The following is a 15,714-nucleotide window of genomic DNA, read 5'->3' on the forward strand; positions in this document are numbered from 1 at the left end:
CTTGACGCTAACACTGAGCAGTCAGTGAGAAGTCTAAACAAATCGCAGGATCTTTTGAAAACACTAATTTTGATGTCTTGAAGAGCGTTAAAGTAGCACCGATGGTCACGAGGTGAATCAGTGGTACTCTAAGAGAAAAGACAGTGTAGGCCAGCGTGTGTGACCCCAAAAAAGAAGGTCTACAAAGGCTTTCGTCAATTAGGGGAAGTGAATTTATTACATTTCGGAAAGTTTTTTTTTTTAAACTTGAACTGTAAAGATTTGAAAGTGTCTAATACGCACCTATAATGCGGAACGTTATTTTGCTAATTTAATTTTTATTAGGCGAAATACGCCGCAGGCGAAATTTTTACTACCATATACGACATACGTACGTTCAAAATATTAGGAACATCAATATTTTTCAGATCTGGTCAGCTTTATTCGAATAAAGAAACTTTGTTAGTATCTGATTTCTGGTTGGGAACATTTACTACAGTTACCGTTCGAAGTCGGCGTGTCTGCTTTCCAAAAAAGATTGATTCTGTTTTAAAATATGACTTACTATAGTTTTTCCCGACTAAACTCGGACGCTCTTAGAAAACAATATATCTTAGTTTTGACTTCCATCTGCTAAGAACTTGCGGCTACACCTCTCGTATCTTTAAAGGCTCGGCCGAGCAGAGAAAATTTAGAAACAACCCCCGAACCGCTAAATGACACAAAGAGGAACTTGACGCTACAATATTTTGACGTAATATTACGAATTAATAATGTTGGTTGCAGTGGATTTACTAAGGCTCGGAACGGGTCAGGTTCAGGTCAGGTCAGGTCATGAGAAAAAATACCTGAGGGAATCAGGTCAGGTAATTTCCAAACCTGACCTGACCTGAACCTGACCTAATATGAAAAATACCTGATCTGACCCGATCTGACCTGAATTTGATAAAAGAATAATTTGAATATTATGGGCGTTTTCAGCTTAGATCTGAGTCAGGAAGCATTGTTTTGAAGAGAATACCAAACGATCTGATTAGCCAATATATTGTTATTGTTTTCTTCGTGATTTATTGAAGAAATAAGTCGAACATTTTAAACGGTAGGAATCATAAATATAAAAAACAATAATTCAGTATTTTCGGAAGAGGAACAAAATTTAAGAGTGCTCACCCCTTGGCAAATTTCTAGTCTACATTTCTGCGCAAAAATATTCGTTTTTTGATAATTTCTCTGAACCAAAATCTTTTTTTGAAAAAGCACAACCATTAAAGCATGCAAGAATCAGTTACTTTTAAAGGAAAAATTGGTTTGTGGTTGATAACTTATCCCACTTGGCGAAACCTTTGCAAAATGTGTAAATTAGACATTTTTCAAAGGTTTCTCCAAGTGGGATAAGTTATTAACCAGAAACCAACTTTTTTTTAAGGTAACACATTTTTGCATGCTTTAATAGTTTTACTTTTTCAAAAAAAGATTTCGCTTCAGAGAAATCATCAAAAAACGAATATTTTTGCGCAGAAATGTAGGCTAGAAATTTGCCAAGGGGTGATCGCTCTTAAGGTTTGTACAACGATTTAACGCACATAACCGCGTGTTTAGTTTTGTGTGTGAGAGACAACAGCTCCAAACAGTTCAACACAGGCCGATCCGGACTGAACCGCGAAAAAATCGCGGGCTATACTCGGCAAAGAGGGAAATGTTCCAGAATAGGAATTCCAGTAGTCCAAAACATTAATGTCGTTGATCTTCAAGGACAATTTATATGACGCTTGTCAGGACAAAACAATAGTTCAACAAAACAATAAATCATTTAGGTGGGATGTATTGTAGTAATTGTGTAGACTTGCCTCTTAAAAGTACCCGAAATCAACATCAGGCTCATGTTTAAAATAGCCTTCATTGCTTGACTGTTTTTCAAAATGTTTTTTTTTCGTTTTTAATTAATAAATACTTAGCAGAATAGAACTTTTATATAATTTTGACATAATTTATAAAATTATCAGAAATGTAAAAAAATGTAAAAAAAATCAGGTCAGGTCAGGTTTTTTCAGGTCAGGTCGAAACAGGTTAAAGATCACTTCAGGTCAGGTCTGGTCAGGTAATTAAATTTCAGTTCAGGTCAGGTTAACAGATAATTCAGGTCAGGTTTCAGGTTGACCTGACCTGTTCCGAGCCTTAGGATTTACCCAGGAATTTGTTAGGGAAAACTCTTCTTTTTACATTTTTACAATTTCTTCACAGCAGGTGAACTTCATGTCGTTTTTTAGTATCAATTATAAACTAGCCAAGAGCGGGCTAGCGGAAGATTACACAAACCCCAGATAATTTTAATGCTTCTTATTGAACTTTGCTCATCAGTTTTTTATTTCATTTTCACATTTTGTCTTGATGGGTACTACCCACTCCTTATTTATTTATACGGAAGAACTGATAAACTTCTGTAGCTGATAGTGATTCTTAATAGTGATCAAATGATGAGAAAAGCCTTTTATAATACAAAATTGTTACCTAATTCTAATCATTTCGCTATTTTTAAATTACACACTGAGAAACTTGAATTTCTGTTGGGTGAAAGTTCGAAACACGATGCAAAATCAGGACAATAAGGAAATAAGGACAAAATAAGGACAAATTTGAAAAAGTAGGACAAATAAGGAAATAAGGACAACCACGACCCCTGTAATTGAATACCGAAAAGAACGTGGCGAAAAAAGTTTCAAATTTGGTCTCTTGGACTAAGGCCGCTACTCGGCCCTAAGTGTTTTTTGCACATAAATCGAATAAATCTCATCCGATTTTGCCAGTTTTTTGTTTCATTTGAGAGATAATTGAATGCCGAATAGAATGGTGGCAAAAAAAGTTTTAAATTTGGGCTCTTGGACTAAGGCCGCTACTCGGCCCTAAGTGTTTTTTGCACATAAATCGAGTAAATCTCATCCGATTTTGCTAGTTTTTGTTTCATTTGAGAGATAATTGAATGCCGAATAGAAAGGTGGCAAAAAAAGTTTTAAATTTGGGCCCTTGGACTAAGGCCGCTACTCATCCCTAAGTGTTTTTTGCACATAAATCGAGTAAATATCATCCGATTTTGATAATTTTTGTTTTATTTGAGAGGTAATTGAATACCCAATGGAAGTTGGCAAAACATTTTGGGTTTCTAAAATAATGTCGTAAATTGTTGGTTTTATTTGAGAGGTACTTCGTACGGGCAAATTGATGGTATTACGAGGAGTTGTCTGGAAAAACATAACACTCATTCGATGAGAAAATCACGGTGCTGTTGAATGGAGCTTAATTGATCATTTGGTTGCGTTTTTGATAATTTTAGATATTATTAGTCAGCTACTCGGCCCTGAGTGTTTTTGCACACAAATCGAGAAAATTTCATCAGATATCTGAAAGCCGAATAGAATGGACAGAAAGTATACAAGATTATAATAATGAGGCCATTTTTAAAGCTGAATGCTATCAGTAAAATTGAGCATGCCGCACTTGAGCTAACACAAACACTCCAACTGTTCTGACGGCTAGTTTGTGTTCGTTTTTGGATCGATAAATTGACAATATCTCAACTCCAGCCATTCTCCACAGTCCAGTCCAGGAATAGCCAAGCGGAAAGCCTATTTTGAGGAACTATCGAGAGAGAAATAAGAAAAATTATATTTGACGCTTTAGTGTCGAGAATACAACTTTTATTGAACACCCACTCACTATAAGCTAAATAACGAATTGTTCTCAGTCTTTAGAATAGAAATGATTATATCTTTAAAAATAAACAATTTAAAGTAGGACGACCATCTCACAATGTAAAAGTTTTAGCTGCACTTTATGGAAGGGTCCAGAAACACTGAGGTGTGAATTTGTGATTTTATTTAAGATTCGGTAAAATTCCTGCCTTTCTCTATTTTATTTAAATTGGATTTAAGCCGACTTGAAACTCTTACGACCATTAAATTTTCACGATTATGTTGAATACTTGTCATGTCTCTATAAAATATACGAATGCAACACGAGGCGCTCACTAAAATAACTTCGACAAAAACTTTGATATAAATTCATAAGATTCCCAATGGAAACTTTTCATGCTGTCTACATTACGTTACATAAGGTCACATTACAGCAAAAAAAAAATTTGCCGGTTTCGAAGAAGAGATATTACACTTGGTACGAAGTGTATCGGGATGATTTTCCCCCAAAACGATTTTCCGCTTTTCTAAAACCTCTTCGTACAGTTGAAGCGCTTACGAATATTTGCCCAAATTGTTGTACGAATGACTGATATTGTGCTAGGTACTAAGTGTTTCGGGATGATCTTCCCCCAAAACGATTTTCTGCTTTTCTAAAACCTCTTCGTACAGTTGAAGCGCTTGCGAATATTTGCCCAATTTGTTGAACGAAGAAGCGATATTACTCATGGTAATAAGTGTACTGGGATGATTTTCCCCCAAAACGATTTTTTCCGTTTCTAAAACCTCTTCGTAAAGTTGAAGCACTTGCGAATATTTGTCCAAATTGTTGTACGATACAGCGATGTTATTCTTGGTAGTAAGTATATATGGATGATCTTCTCCCAAAACGACTTTCTGCTTTTCTAAAACTTCGTCGTACAGTTGAAGTGCTTCCGAATGTTTGCCCAATTTGTTGTACGAAGAAGCGATATTACTCATGGTAATAAGTGTACTGGGATGATTTTCCCCCAAAACGATTTTCTCCGTTTCTAAAACCTCTTCGTACAGTTGAAGCGCTTGCGAATGTTTGCCCAAATTGTTGTACGAAGAAGCGATATTACTCATGGTAATAAGTGTATCGGGATGATTTTCCCCCAAAACGATTTTCCGCTTTTCTAAAACCTCTTCGTACAGTTGAAGGGCTTGCGAATATTTGCCCAAATTGTTGTACGAATGACTGATATTGTGCTTGGCACTAAGTGTTTCGGGATGATCTTCCCCCAAAACGATTTTCTGCTTTTCTAAAACCTCTTCGTACAGTTGAAGCGCTTGCGAATGTTTGCCCAATTTGTTGTACGAAGAAGCGATATTACTCATGGTAATAAGTGTACTGGGATGATTTTCCCCCAAAACGATTTTCTCCGTTTCTAAAACCTCTTCGTAAAGTTGAAGTCCTTGCGAATATTTGTCCAAATTGTTGTACGAAACAGCGATGTTATTCTTGGTAGTAAGTATATATGGATGATCTTCTCCCAAAACGACTTTCTGCTTTTCTAAAACTTCGTCGTACAGTTGAAGTGCTTCCGAATGTTTGCCCAATTTGTTGTACGAAGAAGCGATATTACTCATGGTAATAAGTGTACTGGGATGATTTTCCCCCAAAACGATTTTCCGCTTTTCTAAAACCTCTTCGTACAGTTGAAGGGCTTGCGAATATTTGCCCAAATTGTTGTACGAATGACTGATATTGTGCTTGGCACTAAGTGTTTCGGGATGATCTTCCCCCAAAACGATTTTCTGCTTTTCTAAAACCTCTTCGTACAGTTGAAGCGCTTGCGAATGTTTGCCCAATTTGTTGTACGAAGAAGCGATATTACTCATGGTAATAAGTGTACTGGGATGATTTTCCCCCAAAACGATTTTCTCCGTTTCTAAAACCTCTTCGTAAAGTTGAAGTCCTTGCGAATATTTGTCCAAATTGTTGTACGATACAGCGATGTTATTCTTGGTAGTAAGTATATATGGATGATCTTCTCCCAAAACGACTTTCTGCTTTTCTAAAACTTCGTCGTACAGTTGAAGTGCTTCCGAATGTTTGCCCAATTTGTTGTACGAAGAAGCGATATTACTCATGGTAATAAGTGTACTGGGATGATTTTCCCCCAAAACTATTTTCCGCTGTTCTAAAACCTCTTCGAACAGTTGAAGCGCTTGCGAATGTTTGCCCAAATTGTTCTACGAATAAGCGATATTAGACTTGGTAGTAAGTGTATCGGGATGATTTTCCCCCAAACCGATTTTCCGCTTTTCTAAAACCTCTTCGTACAGTTGAAGCGCTTGCGAATATTTGCCCAAATTGTTGTACGAATGACTGATATTGTGCTTGGCACTAAGTGTTTCGGGATGATCTTCCCCCAAAACGATTTTCTGGTTTTCTAAAACCTCTTCGTACAGTTGAAGCGCTTGCGAATGTTTGCCCAATTTGTTGTACGAAGAAGCGATATTACTCATGGTAATAAGTGTACTGGGATGATTTTCCCCCAAAACGATTTTCTCCGTTTCTCTTCGTAAAGTTGAAGTCCTTGCGAATATTTGTCCAAATTGTTGTACGAAACAGCGATGTTATTCTTGGTAGTAAGTATATATGGATGATCTTCTCCCAAAACGACTTTCTGCTTTTCTAAAACCTCGTCGTACAGTTGAAGCGCTTCCGAATATTTGCCCAAATTGTTGTACGAAGAAGCGATATTAGACTGGGTAGTGAGTGTATCGGGATGATCTTCCCCCAAAACTATTTTCCGCTGTTCTAAAACCTCTTCGAACAGTTGAAGCGCTTGCGAATGTTTGCCCAAATTCATGTACGAACTAGCAATTCCATGCTGAAGCAGTAACGTGCTTTGATGATTCTTCCCTAGTATCGCTGTAAATGGTTCATTGATTTCAGCTCCAAAGCTGAAGGCTTGCAGGTAGTTTCCCGATTTTTGTAATTTTCGTAAAATCATCGGAGCGAACGTATCGAATTCGATAACGAGTTCACTGAATCTTAGTGCCGATCGTGTAGTGTGCCACACTACGAAATGATATTATTTCCACCCGGGTTCGATCGAATATTAAAGCAAGCATACATAAAGGCGAACTTATACCGGTTAAAGCCTAATAAATAGGGGTGAACTTGAAAATGTATAAATTCAAAATTAGCTAACGTTTTTGGTGAACTATAAAATGCATAAAAGGACCTATATAGAAAAAGGTCTGACAAATATTTCAGTTAATTTACGATCAATTAACATAGCTCTACGATCTAATAAACATCCACATAATCTTTTGGGTAAAACAGTTCAAATATAACAAATATGTATATTAATTTACGATCAGAGAATTGTCAAGTGAATTTTGAAGGAATCACTTTATTAAAAGGATTCTGACAAGTTTTTCGAGATAATTTACGATCAGAAAAATATATCATGTCCGGAGCGATAGCGGAGGACTTGACGCAGTCTAACTTCCAAAAAAAGAACGAAGACGCGGCAACTATATATAGGCGAGAATTTAAGTTTCTTTCCTTTGGCCTGTATCACCACAAATCCTATTCTATCTTATTCGCGAGCTATCACTCGACTATGTAGCTTTAAAATTACCGGAGATACATCGTTTCGAAATTGGCACTTTTCATAGAAATTACACCAAATTGACTTTTCCCAAACAATCAAAATCTTTCAACTTACTCTGTATGTTTCTATCTGTCTATCTATCTATCGACGGACGATCTCGGAAACTAGTCAGCCAATCTCCATGAAATTTTGCAGGAACCTCAGGGTGGGCATAAAAATGAAATTGTGATACGCCATTACCCCAGGAAAAACCAGAATTTTGTTTTATTGGCCTCGAAGTGGTTTCTGAGTGTGGTTTTCGAGGGTCGGGAACGCGTTTTCGGCTGTAGCTTAGCTGTATTGAAACCTATTGAAAAAAAATTTAGACTGAAAACAACCAAAATTTTACCAAAAAAATCTGCGTCGCATGTGGCAGATAAATTTTCTTGCTGGTCTGTTTCTGAACATCTGCCACTTTGCAACGCAGATTTTTTTGGTAAAATTTTGGTTGTTTCCAGTCTTAATTTTTTTTTGTAAAAATTATTTGGCAGATGATGAGAAGACCTAAGCCAGCTTGTTTGAACTAATTGGGTGTAAAATTTAATTTTACGTAACGAAGCTGAAAGCGTCAACTCTAGCGATATCATTCATTTTAGAAATTGTATTTCAAAGACTGCGTCACACTTTTCTCGAAGAGATTTTTGTTTGGATTATATTTTATTGCAAGACCAACTTGTGTGAAGTTTGAAACTAAATGTACAAGGTACTTCACACAAAACAAGTAAAACATCGATGAAAGATCAAATATATATCACCCTCAATACCTAAACCCTGAAATACCTTAAAAAATAAAAAAAATGTCTACAAAAATCATTTGCGTTTTCAAAAATTTCGCGCACATTAAAAATCCATGTCACCCTCATCATTTGTTGTCATTGTATAAGCGGCGGATGTAAAAACCGAATCCGACGTTTAAAAATCGGTCAAGTTTTGCCTGGTATAGAGCCTTTGTTGAAATGCATTAACTACTAGTTAACCAAATAGGAAGATTTTGAATGCACGTGTCCCTTTTGTGCGTGTGAATTAGAATTTTACCATAAGAGCAATGTAATAAAAAATCCATTAGCGATCATGAATGAAGATTTACATTGGCTCTTATGGAACTGTATGCTTGCAATGTTAAATTTTACAATAAAGCAAGGGTTTCGATCATGCTTCGGGGAAGTTGATTGTCGAATCGCACAGTGTGTAGTTCACGCCAGTCTATCTATTAAACCTAATTTTAAAATAACTTGGTAGAATTTTGTGAAAGTAATCAAGTGAAATAAAACTTATAAAAAATTGCAAAGTCATTCTTTGATTTGTTACGTCATTTTCCGCTCGGTGTTCTGTACTTGTTGGTTCCACGACAATTGGTAAACTGATATCCCATGCTGTAGGCAAAGTTCCAATTTTTTGTTTTCTTCCATTTGCGAAATCAGCCGGAGTCCGTCTCTTAGTGTTGATTCTGATCGTTGTTCATTTGACAGTTGAATTTGAATTACTTCCTGAACTAATTTATGAATGCCCAAGACGCTTTGGTTTTCATAGTCGTCTACCATCGAGTAGTTTATAATGAGCCGTACTGCAGACATCACTTGTCGCTTATTCAGTTCCGGCTCATCGGATAAGCCGTCCAGATTGAAGAAGATTTCTCGCATAATTTGTGGGTTGTGGAAATAGGCCATGATATGAAGAATTCGAAGCGCAAGTTCTCCGTCCGGTTCACATTCCCTTATAGCATTCATCGTAATTTGCCACGTTGTCAACGTTGTCTCTTTGTATTCATGGAAGATATCGTTCTGGAAGTGAACGGAGCTTAGCATTTTCTTTCGGTATTTGTTGAAATCGGCGATGTAGTTGCAAAGTTTGTAATTTCCGTCTTGTTTCTGATGATATTTTATGTGAGCCGTTACTTGTCGCAGAGCCAATGGTAAGTTCTTTAAAGTGGCCGCCAATGTCATTTTATCTTCCAGTGTTTCTTTGCATACTTTTGTCGAAATATATTTGAGAGCCACCTCAGAGCTGAATACTTCCAATTTTATGTAATTCACTGACTCACCGAACTCTTGAAAGCGAGACGTGATGAGAATGTGAGGTTTCACATGAACTGCAACAATGTCGCGTACTATTTTAGCGGTGTCGGCTTTGTCGACATTGTCGAAAACAATGATAGTTTTCGAGGTGGAAAGTCGGTTGAATATCATGTGAATTATGTTACGAAAAACTCTTTCTTTGCCATCAACGTTTAGTGATAAATCCAGTTCGGATTCTGCTAGTGTTTTAAACTCTTTCTCAATTGATTCCCTGCTTTGTGAGTTGATCCAAACGACGTTGCGATAAAACTCTTTGTTCTCCTTGATAAATTGCTTGACGAGTTGTGTCTTTCCAATTCCGCCCAGTCCAGACACGACCATTACGCGTGGATTTTCAATGCAAAGTTTTTCTTTCAAAAAACTTAAATCCTTCTGACGTCCAATGAAATCGTCAACCGAAAGTCGATATTGAAAATGGATTGAACGTAGCTCGCTCGTTGAAGGTCTGAAAAAGATTTTTGTTTTTAATTTTCTGCTGTAGAATTGTGTGACTAAGTCAAAGAGTTTTTACGGAAACAACACTGGCAATAAACTAAACTGTTCCGTAAAAACAAACTTGCATTGCATCAGCGCACGTCAAGCATGAGTTTCTGAATGGGGTACTGAAACTTGACAGTGTGTGACACAACTGTAACACACTAAAAAATCATACAAAATAGTACTATATTTGGCAGCTGTAAATCGTACATCGTCCGAAACATGTACTCATACACTCTCCCATTTTATTTTTCCCATTTTGTAGGTTTACTTAAATGCCAGTAGCTTCTCTATTTCTCGTATACTTTTCTTATTTTTCCATAAAGAAAGTAAAGTGAAATGATAGAAGTGGGAAAAATATGGAGAATTAACTGTAATTTAGAACAAAACCAGAGTTTAAAAATGTGGATCACTGTTGTAAGTCGACAATGGACATTTATCGTAAATTGTACTAAAACTAGAAGCGAAATCGATCAATTCTTTCGTCAGTTAAGTGACTGAAATATGACACAGTAAGCAAAATGTTATCCTTAAATATGATAAAAACCACGACCATTAAAAACATCAGAAAACAATCGAAAAAACAAGCCATCGATTTTGACTTTATAGAATATAAACAGACTCACTTGGCTGGTAAATAGGTTACATTGATGTCTCTACCCACATATGCAGAATTGTTTGTAATGTCACTAGCTTGATCCATTTGGTTCACTGTTCCTCGATGACCTTTGAAATCATTTGTCTCAAATTTCACTGTACTTTTACTTTGAAGATAACTTTGGCCGGAGCCTGTCTCGTCAGTCTCACTATTTGGTATCATATTGTTAAAGTGGTACAAAACTTGTTAAAGTGAGATCTGTCAATGACTGTGGTATCATTTGCCTTAAACATGCCTTAAATTGAAAATTCAATTCTCAGTATTTGATAAGATAATGTCTTTTGGTTTGTGACGCAAACGATAAATGTTTATCATCAGCAAAAATACAACAATCTGGTTATGAAGATTACGCAAGTTATACGTCGATATTGAAAAGTGCACTGAAGGAAATTCTGCAAATTCCAAATTCAACACCCGACGCCATGATGTATTTAACTAAGAAAGTCAAAGGTTTAAGACTCTTCAAAGCCACGTGGGAAGCATGCATCCAATCGTTCAACTCAAGCGATTACATACAACATTGCGGTGTAGATGTACTTTAGCTAGTGAGAAACAACGAAGCTGAGAAACGTTTCGGTCTCGATAAACTACCAATTCCCGAAGATTTCAAATCTTCAATATTGAACGACCATCATCATTCCTTCTTACCGACTAACATACACACAGCAAAGGAAAATGCAAGCTCATACGGAACGAATTACAAAAGCAACAATAGATCATCTTTAAGATACGGTAATTTCAAACGGCCTTAAAAATGATCTATATCACTAATTGTTTTGTATTGGTTGAAAAAAATTGGTAAATTTCATCTAACTTCTTTCCGTGGGGCAAAGTGCCCATTATCGAAATCGTTTCATCGTTTCGTCGTTACATCGTTTCAACGGCCACAGGAATAAAAACGAAATTCTGTTCAATAAGGCTGCTGTCATTTTTATGTACCGGCGGCGGCGCTCGGTTAAGTATCTCCAGCCGGCGGTGCGCCGGTTGAACTTGGCGGCGCACACCTCCAAAGCGGATCAGCGCTACAAAGATCTGAGGAGGGAAGAAAAGCGCTTGCACCGGCGCAAGAAAAAGGAACTAGAAGAAAGGACGCTTCTTCAGTTGGAAAGATTATGTAGTGCAAACGAATCACGGAAGTTCTATAAACGAATCAACAACCAAAGAAGAGGCTTCAACTCTCGAATGACTATCTGCAGAACAGTCGACAGCACATTGCTTACAGCAAAACATGATGTTCTGGAACGATTCAAGGAACATTTCAAAGCTCTGTTAAATGGGGATGTTGAAGGCCGCAATGCTACCGATGATTCTTTTCTCAACGACGACGGTCGTATCGTGTCAGCACCAACATTGGAGGAAGTCTCAGCAGCAATCTCCTCACTCAAAAACAACAAAGATTCAGGTCCGGATAATATACCAGCGGAACTGCTGAAAATGGGTGGTGAGGAATTGGCAAAGATGATTTATGAATTAGTCGAGCGTATATGGAACAACGAATCGTTACCGGATCAGTGGTTAGAGGGTGCCATTTTACCTCTGCACATGAAAGGTGACAGGATGATTTGCGAAAACTACCGTGGTATTGCTTTGCTTAGCACGGCGTACAAGGTTTTTGCTCGAGTGCTATTCGTTAGACTAAATCCACGGGCTGAGGCGGTCATTAGAGATTATCAAGGCGGATTCAGACGAGATCGCTCAACAACTGACCAAATATTCAACCTTCGTCTGATTCTGCCAAAAGGCAGGGAATTTCAAGTCCGGACGTACCATCTTTTCATCGACTTCAAGCAAGCCTACGATAGGACCAAGCGTAGAGAGTTGTATGTTGCGATGAAGGAGCTGGGCTTCGAAACAAAACTGATTCGTCTTGTGAAAGCGACATTGGAGGGCACCAGATGTCGTGTCAAGGTGCAAAATGACTTGTCTGACGTTTTTGCTGTATGGGAAGGGCTGAAACTGGGCGACGCACTATCTTGCCTGCTCTTCAATTTGGCTTTGGAAATCGCAATGAGACGTGCTGGTATCCAAACCAACAAAACACTGGTGAAAGGATCAGTTCAAGTTCTCGGCTTTGGAGATGACTTGGATCTCGCCAGTCGTACACATGCAGCAGCGGTAGACACTTTCACAAATCTGAAAATCCAAGCGTTGATGATCAACGAATCGAAAACTAAGTACATGAAGACTGAGCCCAAAACGGTTTCAAATCAACAAGGGGACGTGATAAGCATTGGAGAGTACAACCTCGAGGTAGTCGATGAATTCGTCTACCTTGGAGCGCTGATTCGTTCGGATGGCGATAATACACCTGAGATCCAAAGACGAATCATGGCGGCAAGCAGATGCTATTACGGTCTTATCAAACATTTACGCTCGAAGTTGATATCGAAGAAAACGAAGTGCCAAGTTTACAAAACGCTCATTCGTCCAGTTCTGATCTATGGATCTTGGGCGGTGAAGAGAAGTGATGAACAGTTGCTCCTAACGTTCGAGTGTAAGGTCCTTCGTACTATTTTCGGAGCGATGCGTGAAGGCGAAAGGTGGCAGCGACGATACAACTTTGCATTGAAATGTGATTTTGGCGAGTCGGATATTGTGGCTGTGGTGAAAGTCCAACGGTTGAGGTGGGCAGGACATGTAGCACGCATGGACAGGAACAGAGCCCCCTCAATGTTATTCCGAAATGATCCAGAAAGGCGAAGAGGAGTAGGACGCCCTAAAATGCGATGGATAGACGGCGTCGAATGTAAAGACGGGCTGGCGGGTGATGACTTCCTCGCTTTAGCACTATTCAGCTGGTCCTTGTAAAAACTCCCGAATTGATTATAAACTTCCTTTCAATTTTCTTTTTACCAAATTCCTTGACTTTTTATTACACTTTTATTTCAATATTGTTACATTAAATTTTTCCTTAGCCTTCCCGTTTCCACAGTTTAACGAAATTGTATTTCCAAAAATTTTCTCTAGTTCTTCGGTTACAAATTTTTATTTTCGAATTTAAACCTTAATTTTCTATGAGATTTCGAGTTAGTTATTCCGCGGTCAACGATCAACTAAACTGTTTTTCCTCTTGGACTTTTCCTTTTATTCAGGGTTCCGGCATAACGTTATTTTTAACGTTATTTTTTGGTACATCGACGTAACGTTAGAAAAACGTATCACATGTAACGTTATGATCATAACCAAAAATTTAATGGTACATTCGTTACAGTTACACAATCTAAAACGGAGCATCTCTGAAATGGAGCTAGGCGGGACATATTGCAAGAAGGACAGACGAACGTTGGACCAAAAAGATCATGAACTGGCGACCATATAAAAGACGAGCTATAGGTAGACCACCAGAGAGATGGACAAACGGAATTAAGAATATTGCAGGTACAAACTGGCAGCAAATGGCAATGGATCGTACGAAATGGAAAGAAGTTGGAGAGGCCTACATCCAGCAGTGGATAGAAACAGGCTGAAAAAGAAGAAGAAGAAGAAGAATGAGGAGCCATTGTTTTCCATCTTTTAAAATGTTCTTTATTACACTTTCCCGAGTCTTCCTGCCAGACTACATTGTGTAACGAATTCGTTTACAACCCTTTAGCAAGCATCGGAACATATTTTGGGTTTGACCTGAAACGAGGGCCTAACCACTCAAAAGAGTTGCATCGGCAAATAGTTAACACTGTTCACTATCATAGTTAAAAGACCGGAAAAATAGAGAAAGTTATTCAACTGGTATGTCAAAAGTTGTATATAAAAGTCCAGTTAATTTAAGTGAGCGAGCTGCCTCGTAATACTATTTTCAGCATGTAAAATCCATTACATAACTCGGGAAAAAAGTGAAAAAACTCGTTTTCGTGTGTTTATTGACCTCTGCTTCGCCTCGGATCAACAAAATTCACACGAAAACTCTACTTTTCATATTTTTATCCCTAGTCATGTAATAGTATGTTGTGTTACAGGTATTGTAATGTTGATTTTTTCAGCACTAGACCCAAGTTTTCCTTACGAGCGGAGCGAGTAAGGAAAATGGGTCGTGTGCTGAAAAAATCTCATTACAATACGTGTAACACATCATGATTTGTGCCAACCGAGAATTGAAATAGACAAGAGCACAAAAAATCATAATTTTCATTGTAAACAATCACTCTTCAAATTTGATCGATCACATTGCTTTGCATTTTCTCAAACGAATGCTGTAACAACTCATACAAATTCCATATAAACACTGCTTTGAGTGTTGTAATATCACATCAAACGGGTGCTGAAATAAGTCACTTTACAACACTAAAATGAGTGCTGAAAAGAGTCGTATTTCAATTCTCGGTGGCACAAAATAATATTGTGCCACCGAGAATTGAAATACGACGGATTTCAATATCGATAACTAGATTGAAATGTCCAAAATTACAACACCCGTTTTCATGGCTTATTACAACACTCAAACCAGTGTTGAAATGAAATTCGTATGAGTTATTACAGCATTCGTTTTAAAAAAATGCAAAGCAACGTGATCGATCAAATTCGAAGAGTGATTGTTTACAATGAAAATTCTGAATTTTTGTGCATTTGTCTATTTCAATTCTCGGTTGGCACAAAGCATGATGTGTTACACGTATTGTAATGAGATTTTTTCAGCACACGACCCAATTTTCCTTACTCGCTCCGCTCGTAAGGAAAACTTGGGTCTAGTGCTGACAAAATCAACATTACAATACTTGTAACACAACATACTATTACATTACTAGGGATAAAAATATGAAAAGTAGAGTTTTCGTGTGAATTTTGTTGATCCGAGGCGAAGCCGAGGTCAATAAACACACGAAAACGAGACTTTTCATTTTTATTCCGAGCTATGTAATGGATTTTACATGCTGAGGGCGTCGAAAGAAGTGCTTAAAACATGAAAAGTACGGTTTTTGACGCATGTAGCATGTAAATTTAATTTTTCTCATCTTGATTGTTCTACTTTCGTCAAAAACGAGCACTGTGAAAAAATTTGGAAAAAGTTTTCATACAATAGTATTTTAAATTACAAGAGACGAAAAACGGTTTTGTGCCACCGAGAATTGAAATACGACGGATTTCAATATCGATAACTAGATTGAAATGTCCAAAATTACAACACCCGTTTTCATGGCTTATTACAACACTCAAATCAGTGTTGAAATGAAATTCGTATGAGTTATTACAGCATTCGTTTTAAAAAAATGCAA

At 37.6% G+C, this 15,714-nt stretch overlaps 2 protein-coding genes across 2 annotated transcripts; both read right to left on the reverse strand.

Moving 5' to 3' along the window:
- Positions 1–4,140: 4,140 nt before the first annotated feature.
- On the reverse strand, positions 4,141–6,158 carry LOC119079867 (kinesin light chain-like). Its single transcript, XM_037187945.1, has 3 exons — positions 5,964–6,158; positions 4,704–5,882; positions 4,141–4,325 (listed from the first exon to the last, which is right to left on the reverse strand). Exons 1-3 carry the CDS (start codon positions 6,156–6,158, stop codon positions 4,266–4,268), a joined length of 1,434 nt encoding a protein of 477 aa, XP_037043840.1. The 3' UTR covers positions 4,141–4,265.
- LOC119079868 lies at positions 6,155–10,484 on the reverse strand. The gene is made up of 4 exons (XM_037187946.1): positions 10,476–10,484; positions 10,008–10,010; positions 8,653–9,817; positions 6,155–6,703 (listed from the first exon to the last, which is right to left on the reverse strand). The coding sequence occupies exons 3-4, from the start codon at positions 9,691–9,693 to the stop codon at positions 6,155–6,157; spliced, it is 1,590 nt and encodes a 529-aa protein (XP_037043841.1). The 5' UTR covers positions 9,694–9,817; positions 10,008–10,010; positions 10,476–10,484.
- Between the last annotated feature and the right edge of the window lie 5,230 nt (positions 10,485–15,714).

Source organism: Bradysia coprophila, unplaced genomic scaffold, assembly GCF_014529535.1.
Source record: "Bradysia coprophila strain Holo2 unplaced genomic scaffold, BU_Bcop_v1 contig_348, whole genome shotgun sequence".
Classification (NCBI taxonomy): domain Eukaryota; kingdom Metazoa; phylum Arthropoda; class Insecta; order Diptera; family Sciaridae; genus Bradysia; species Bradysia coprophila.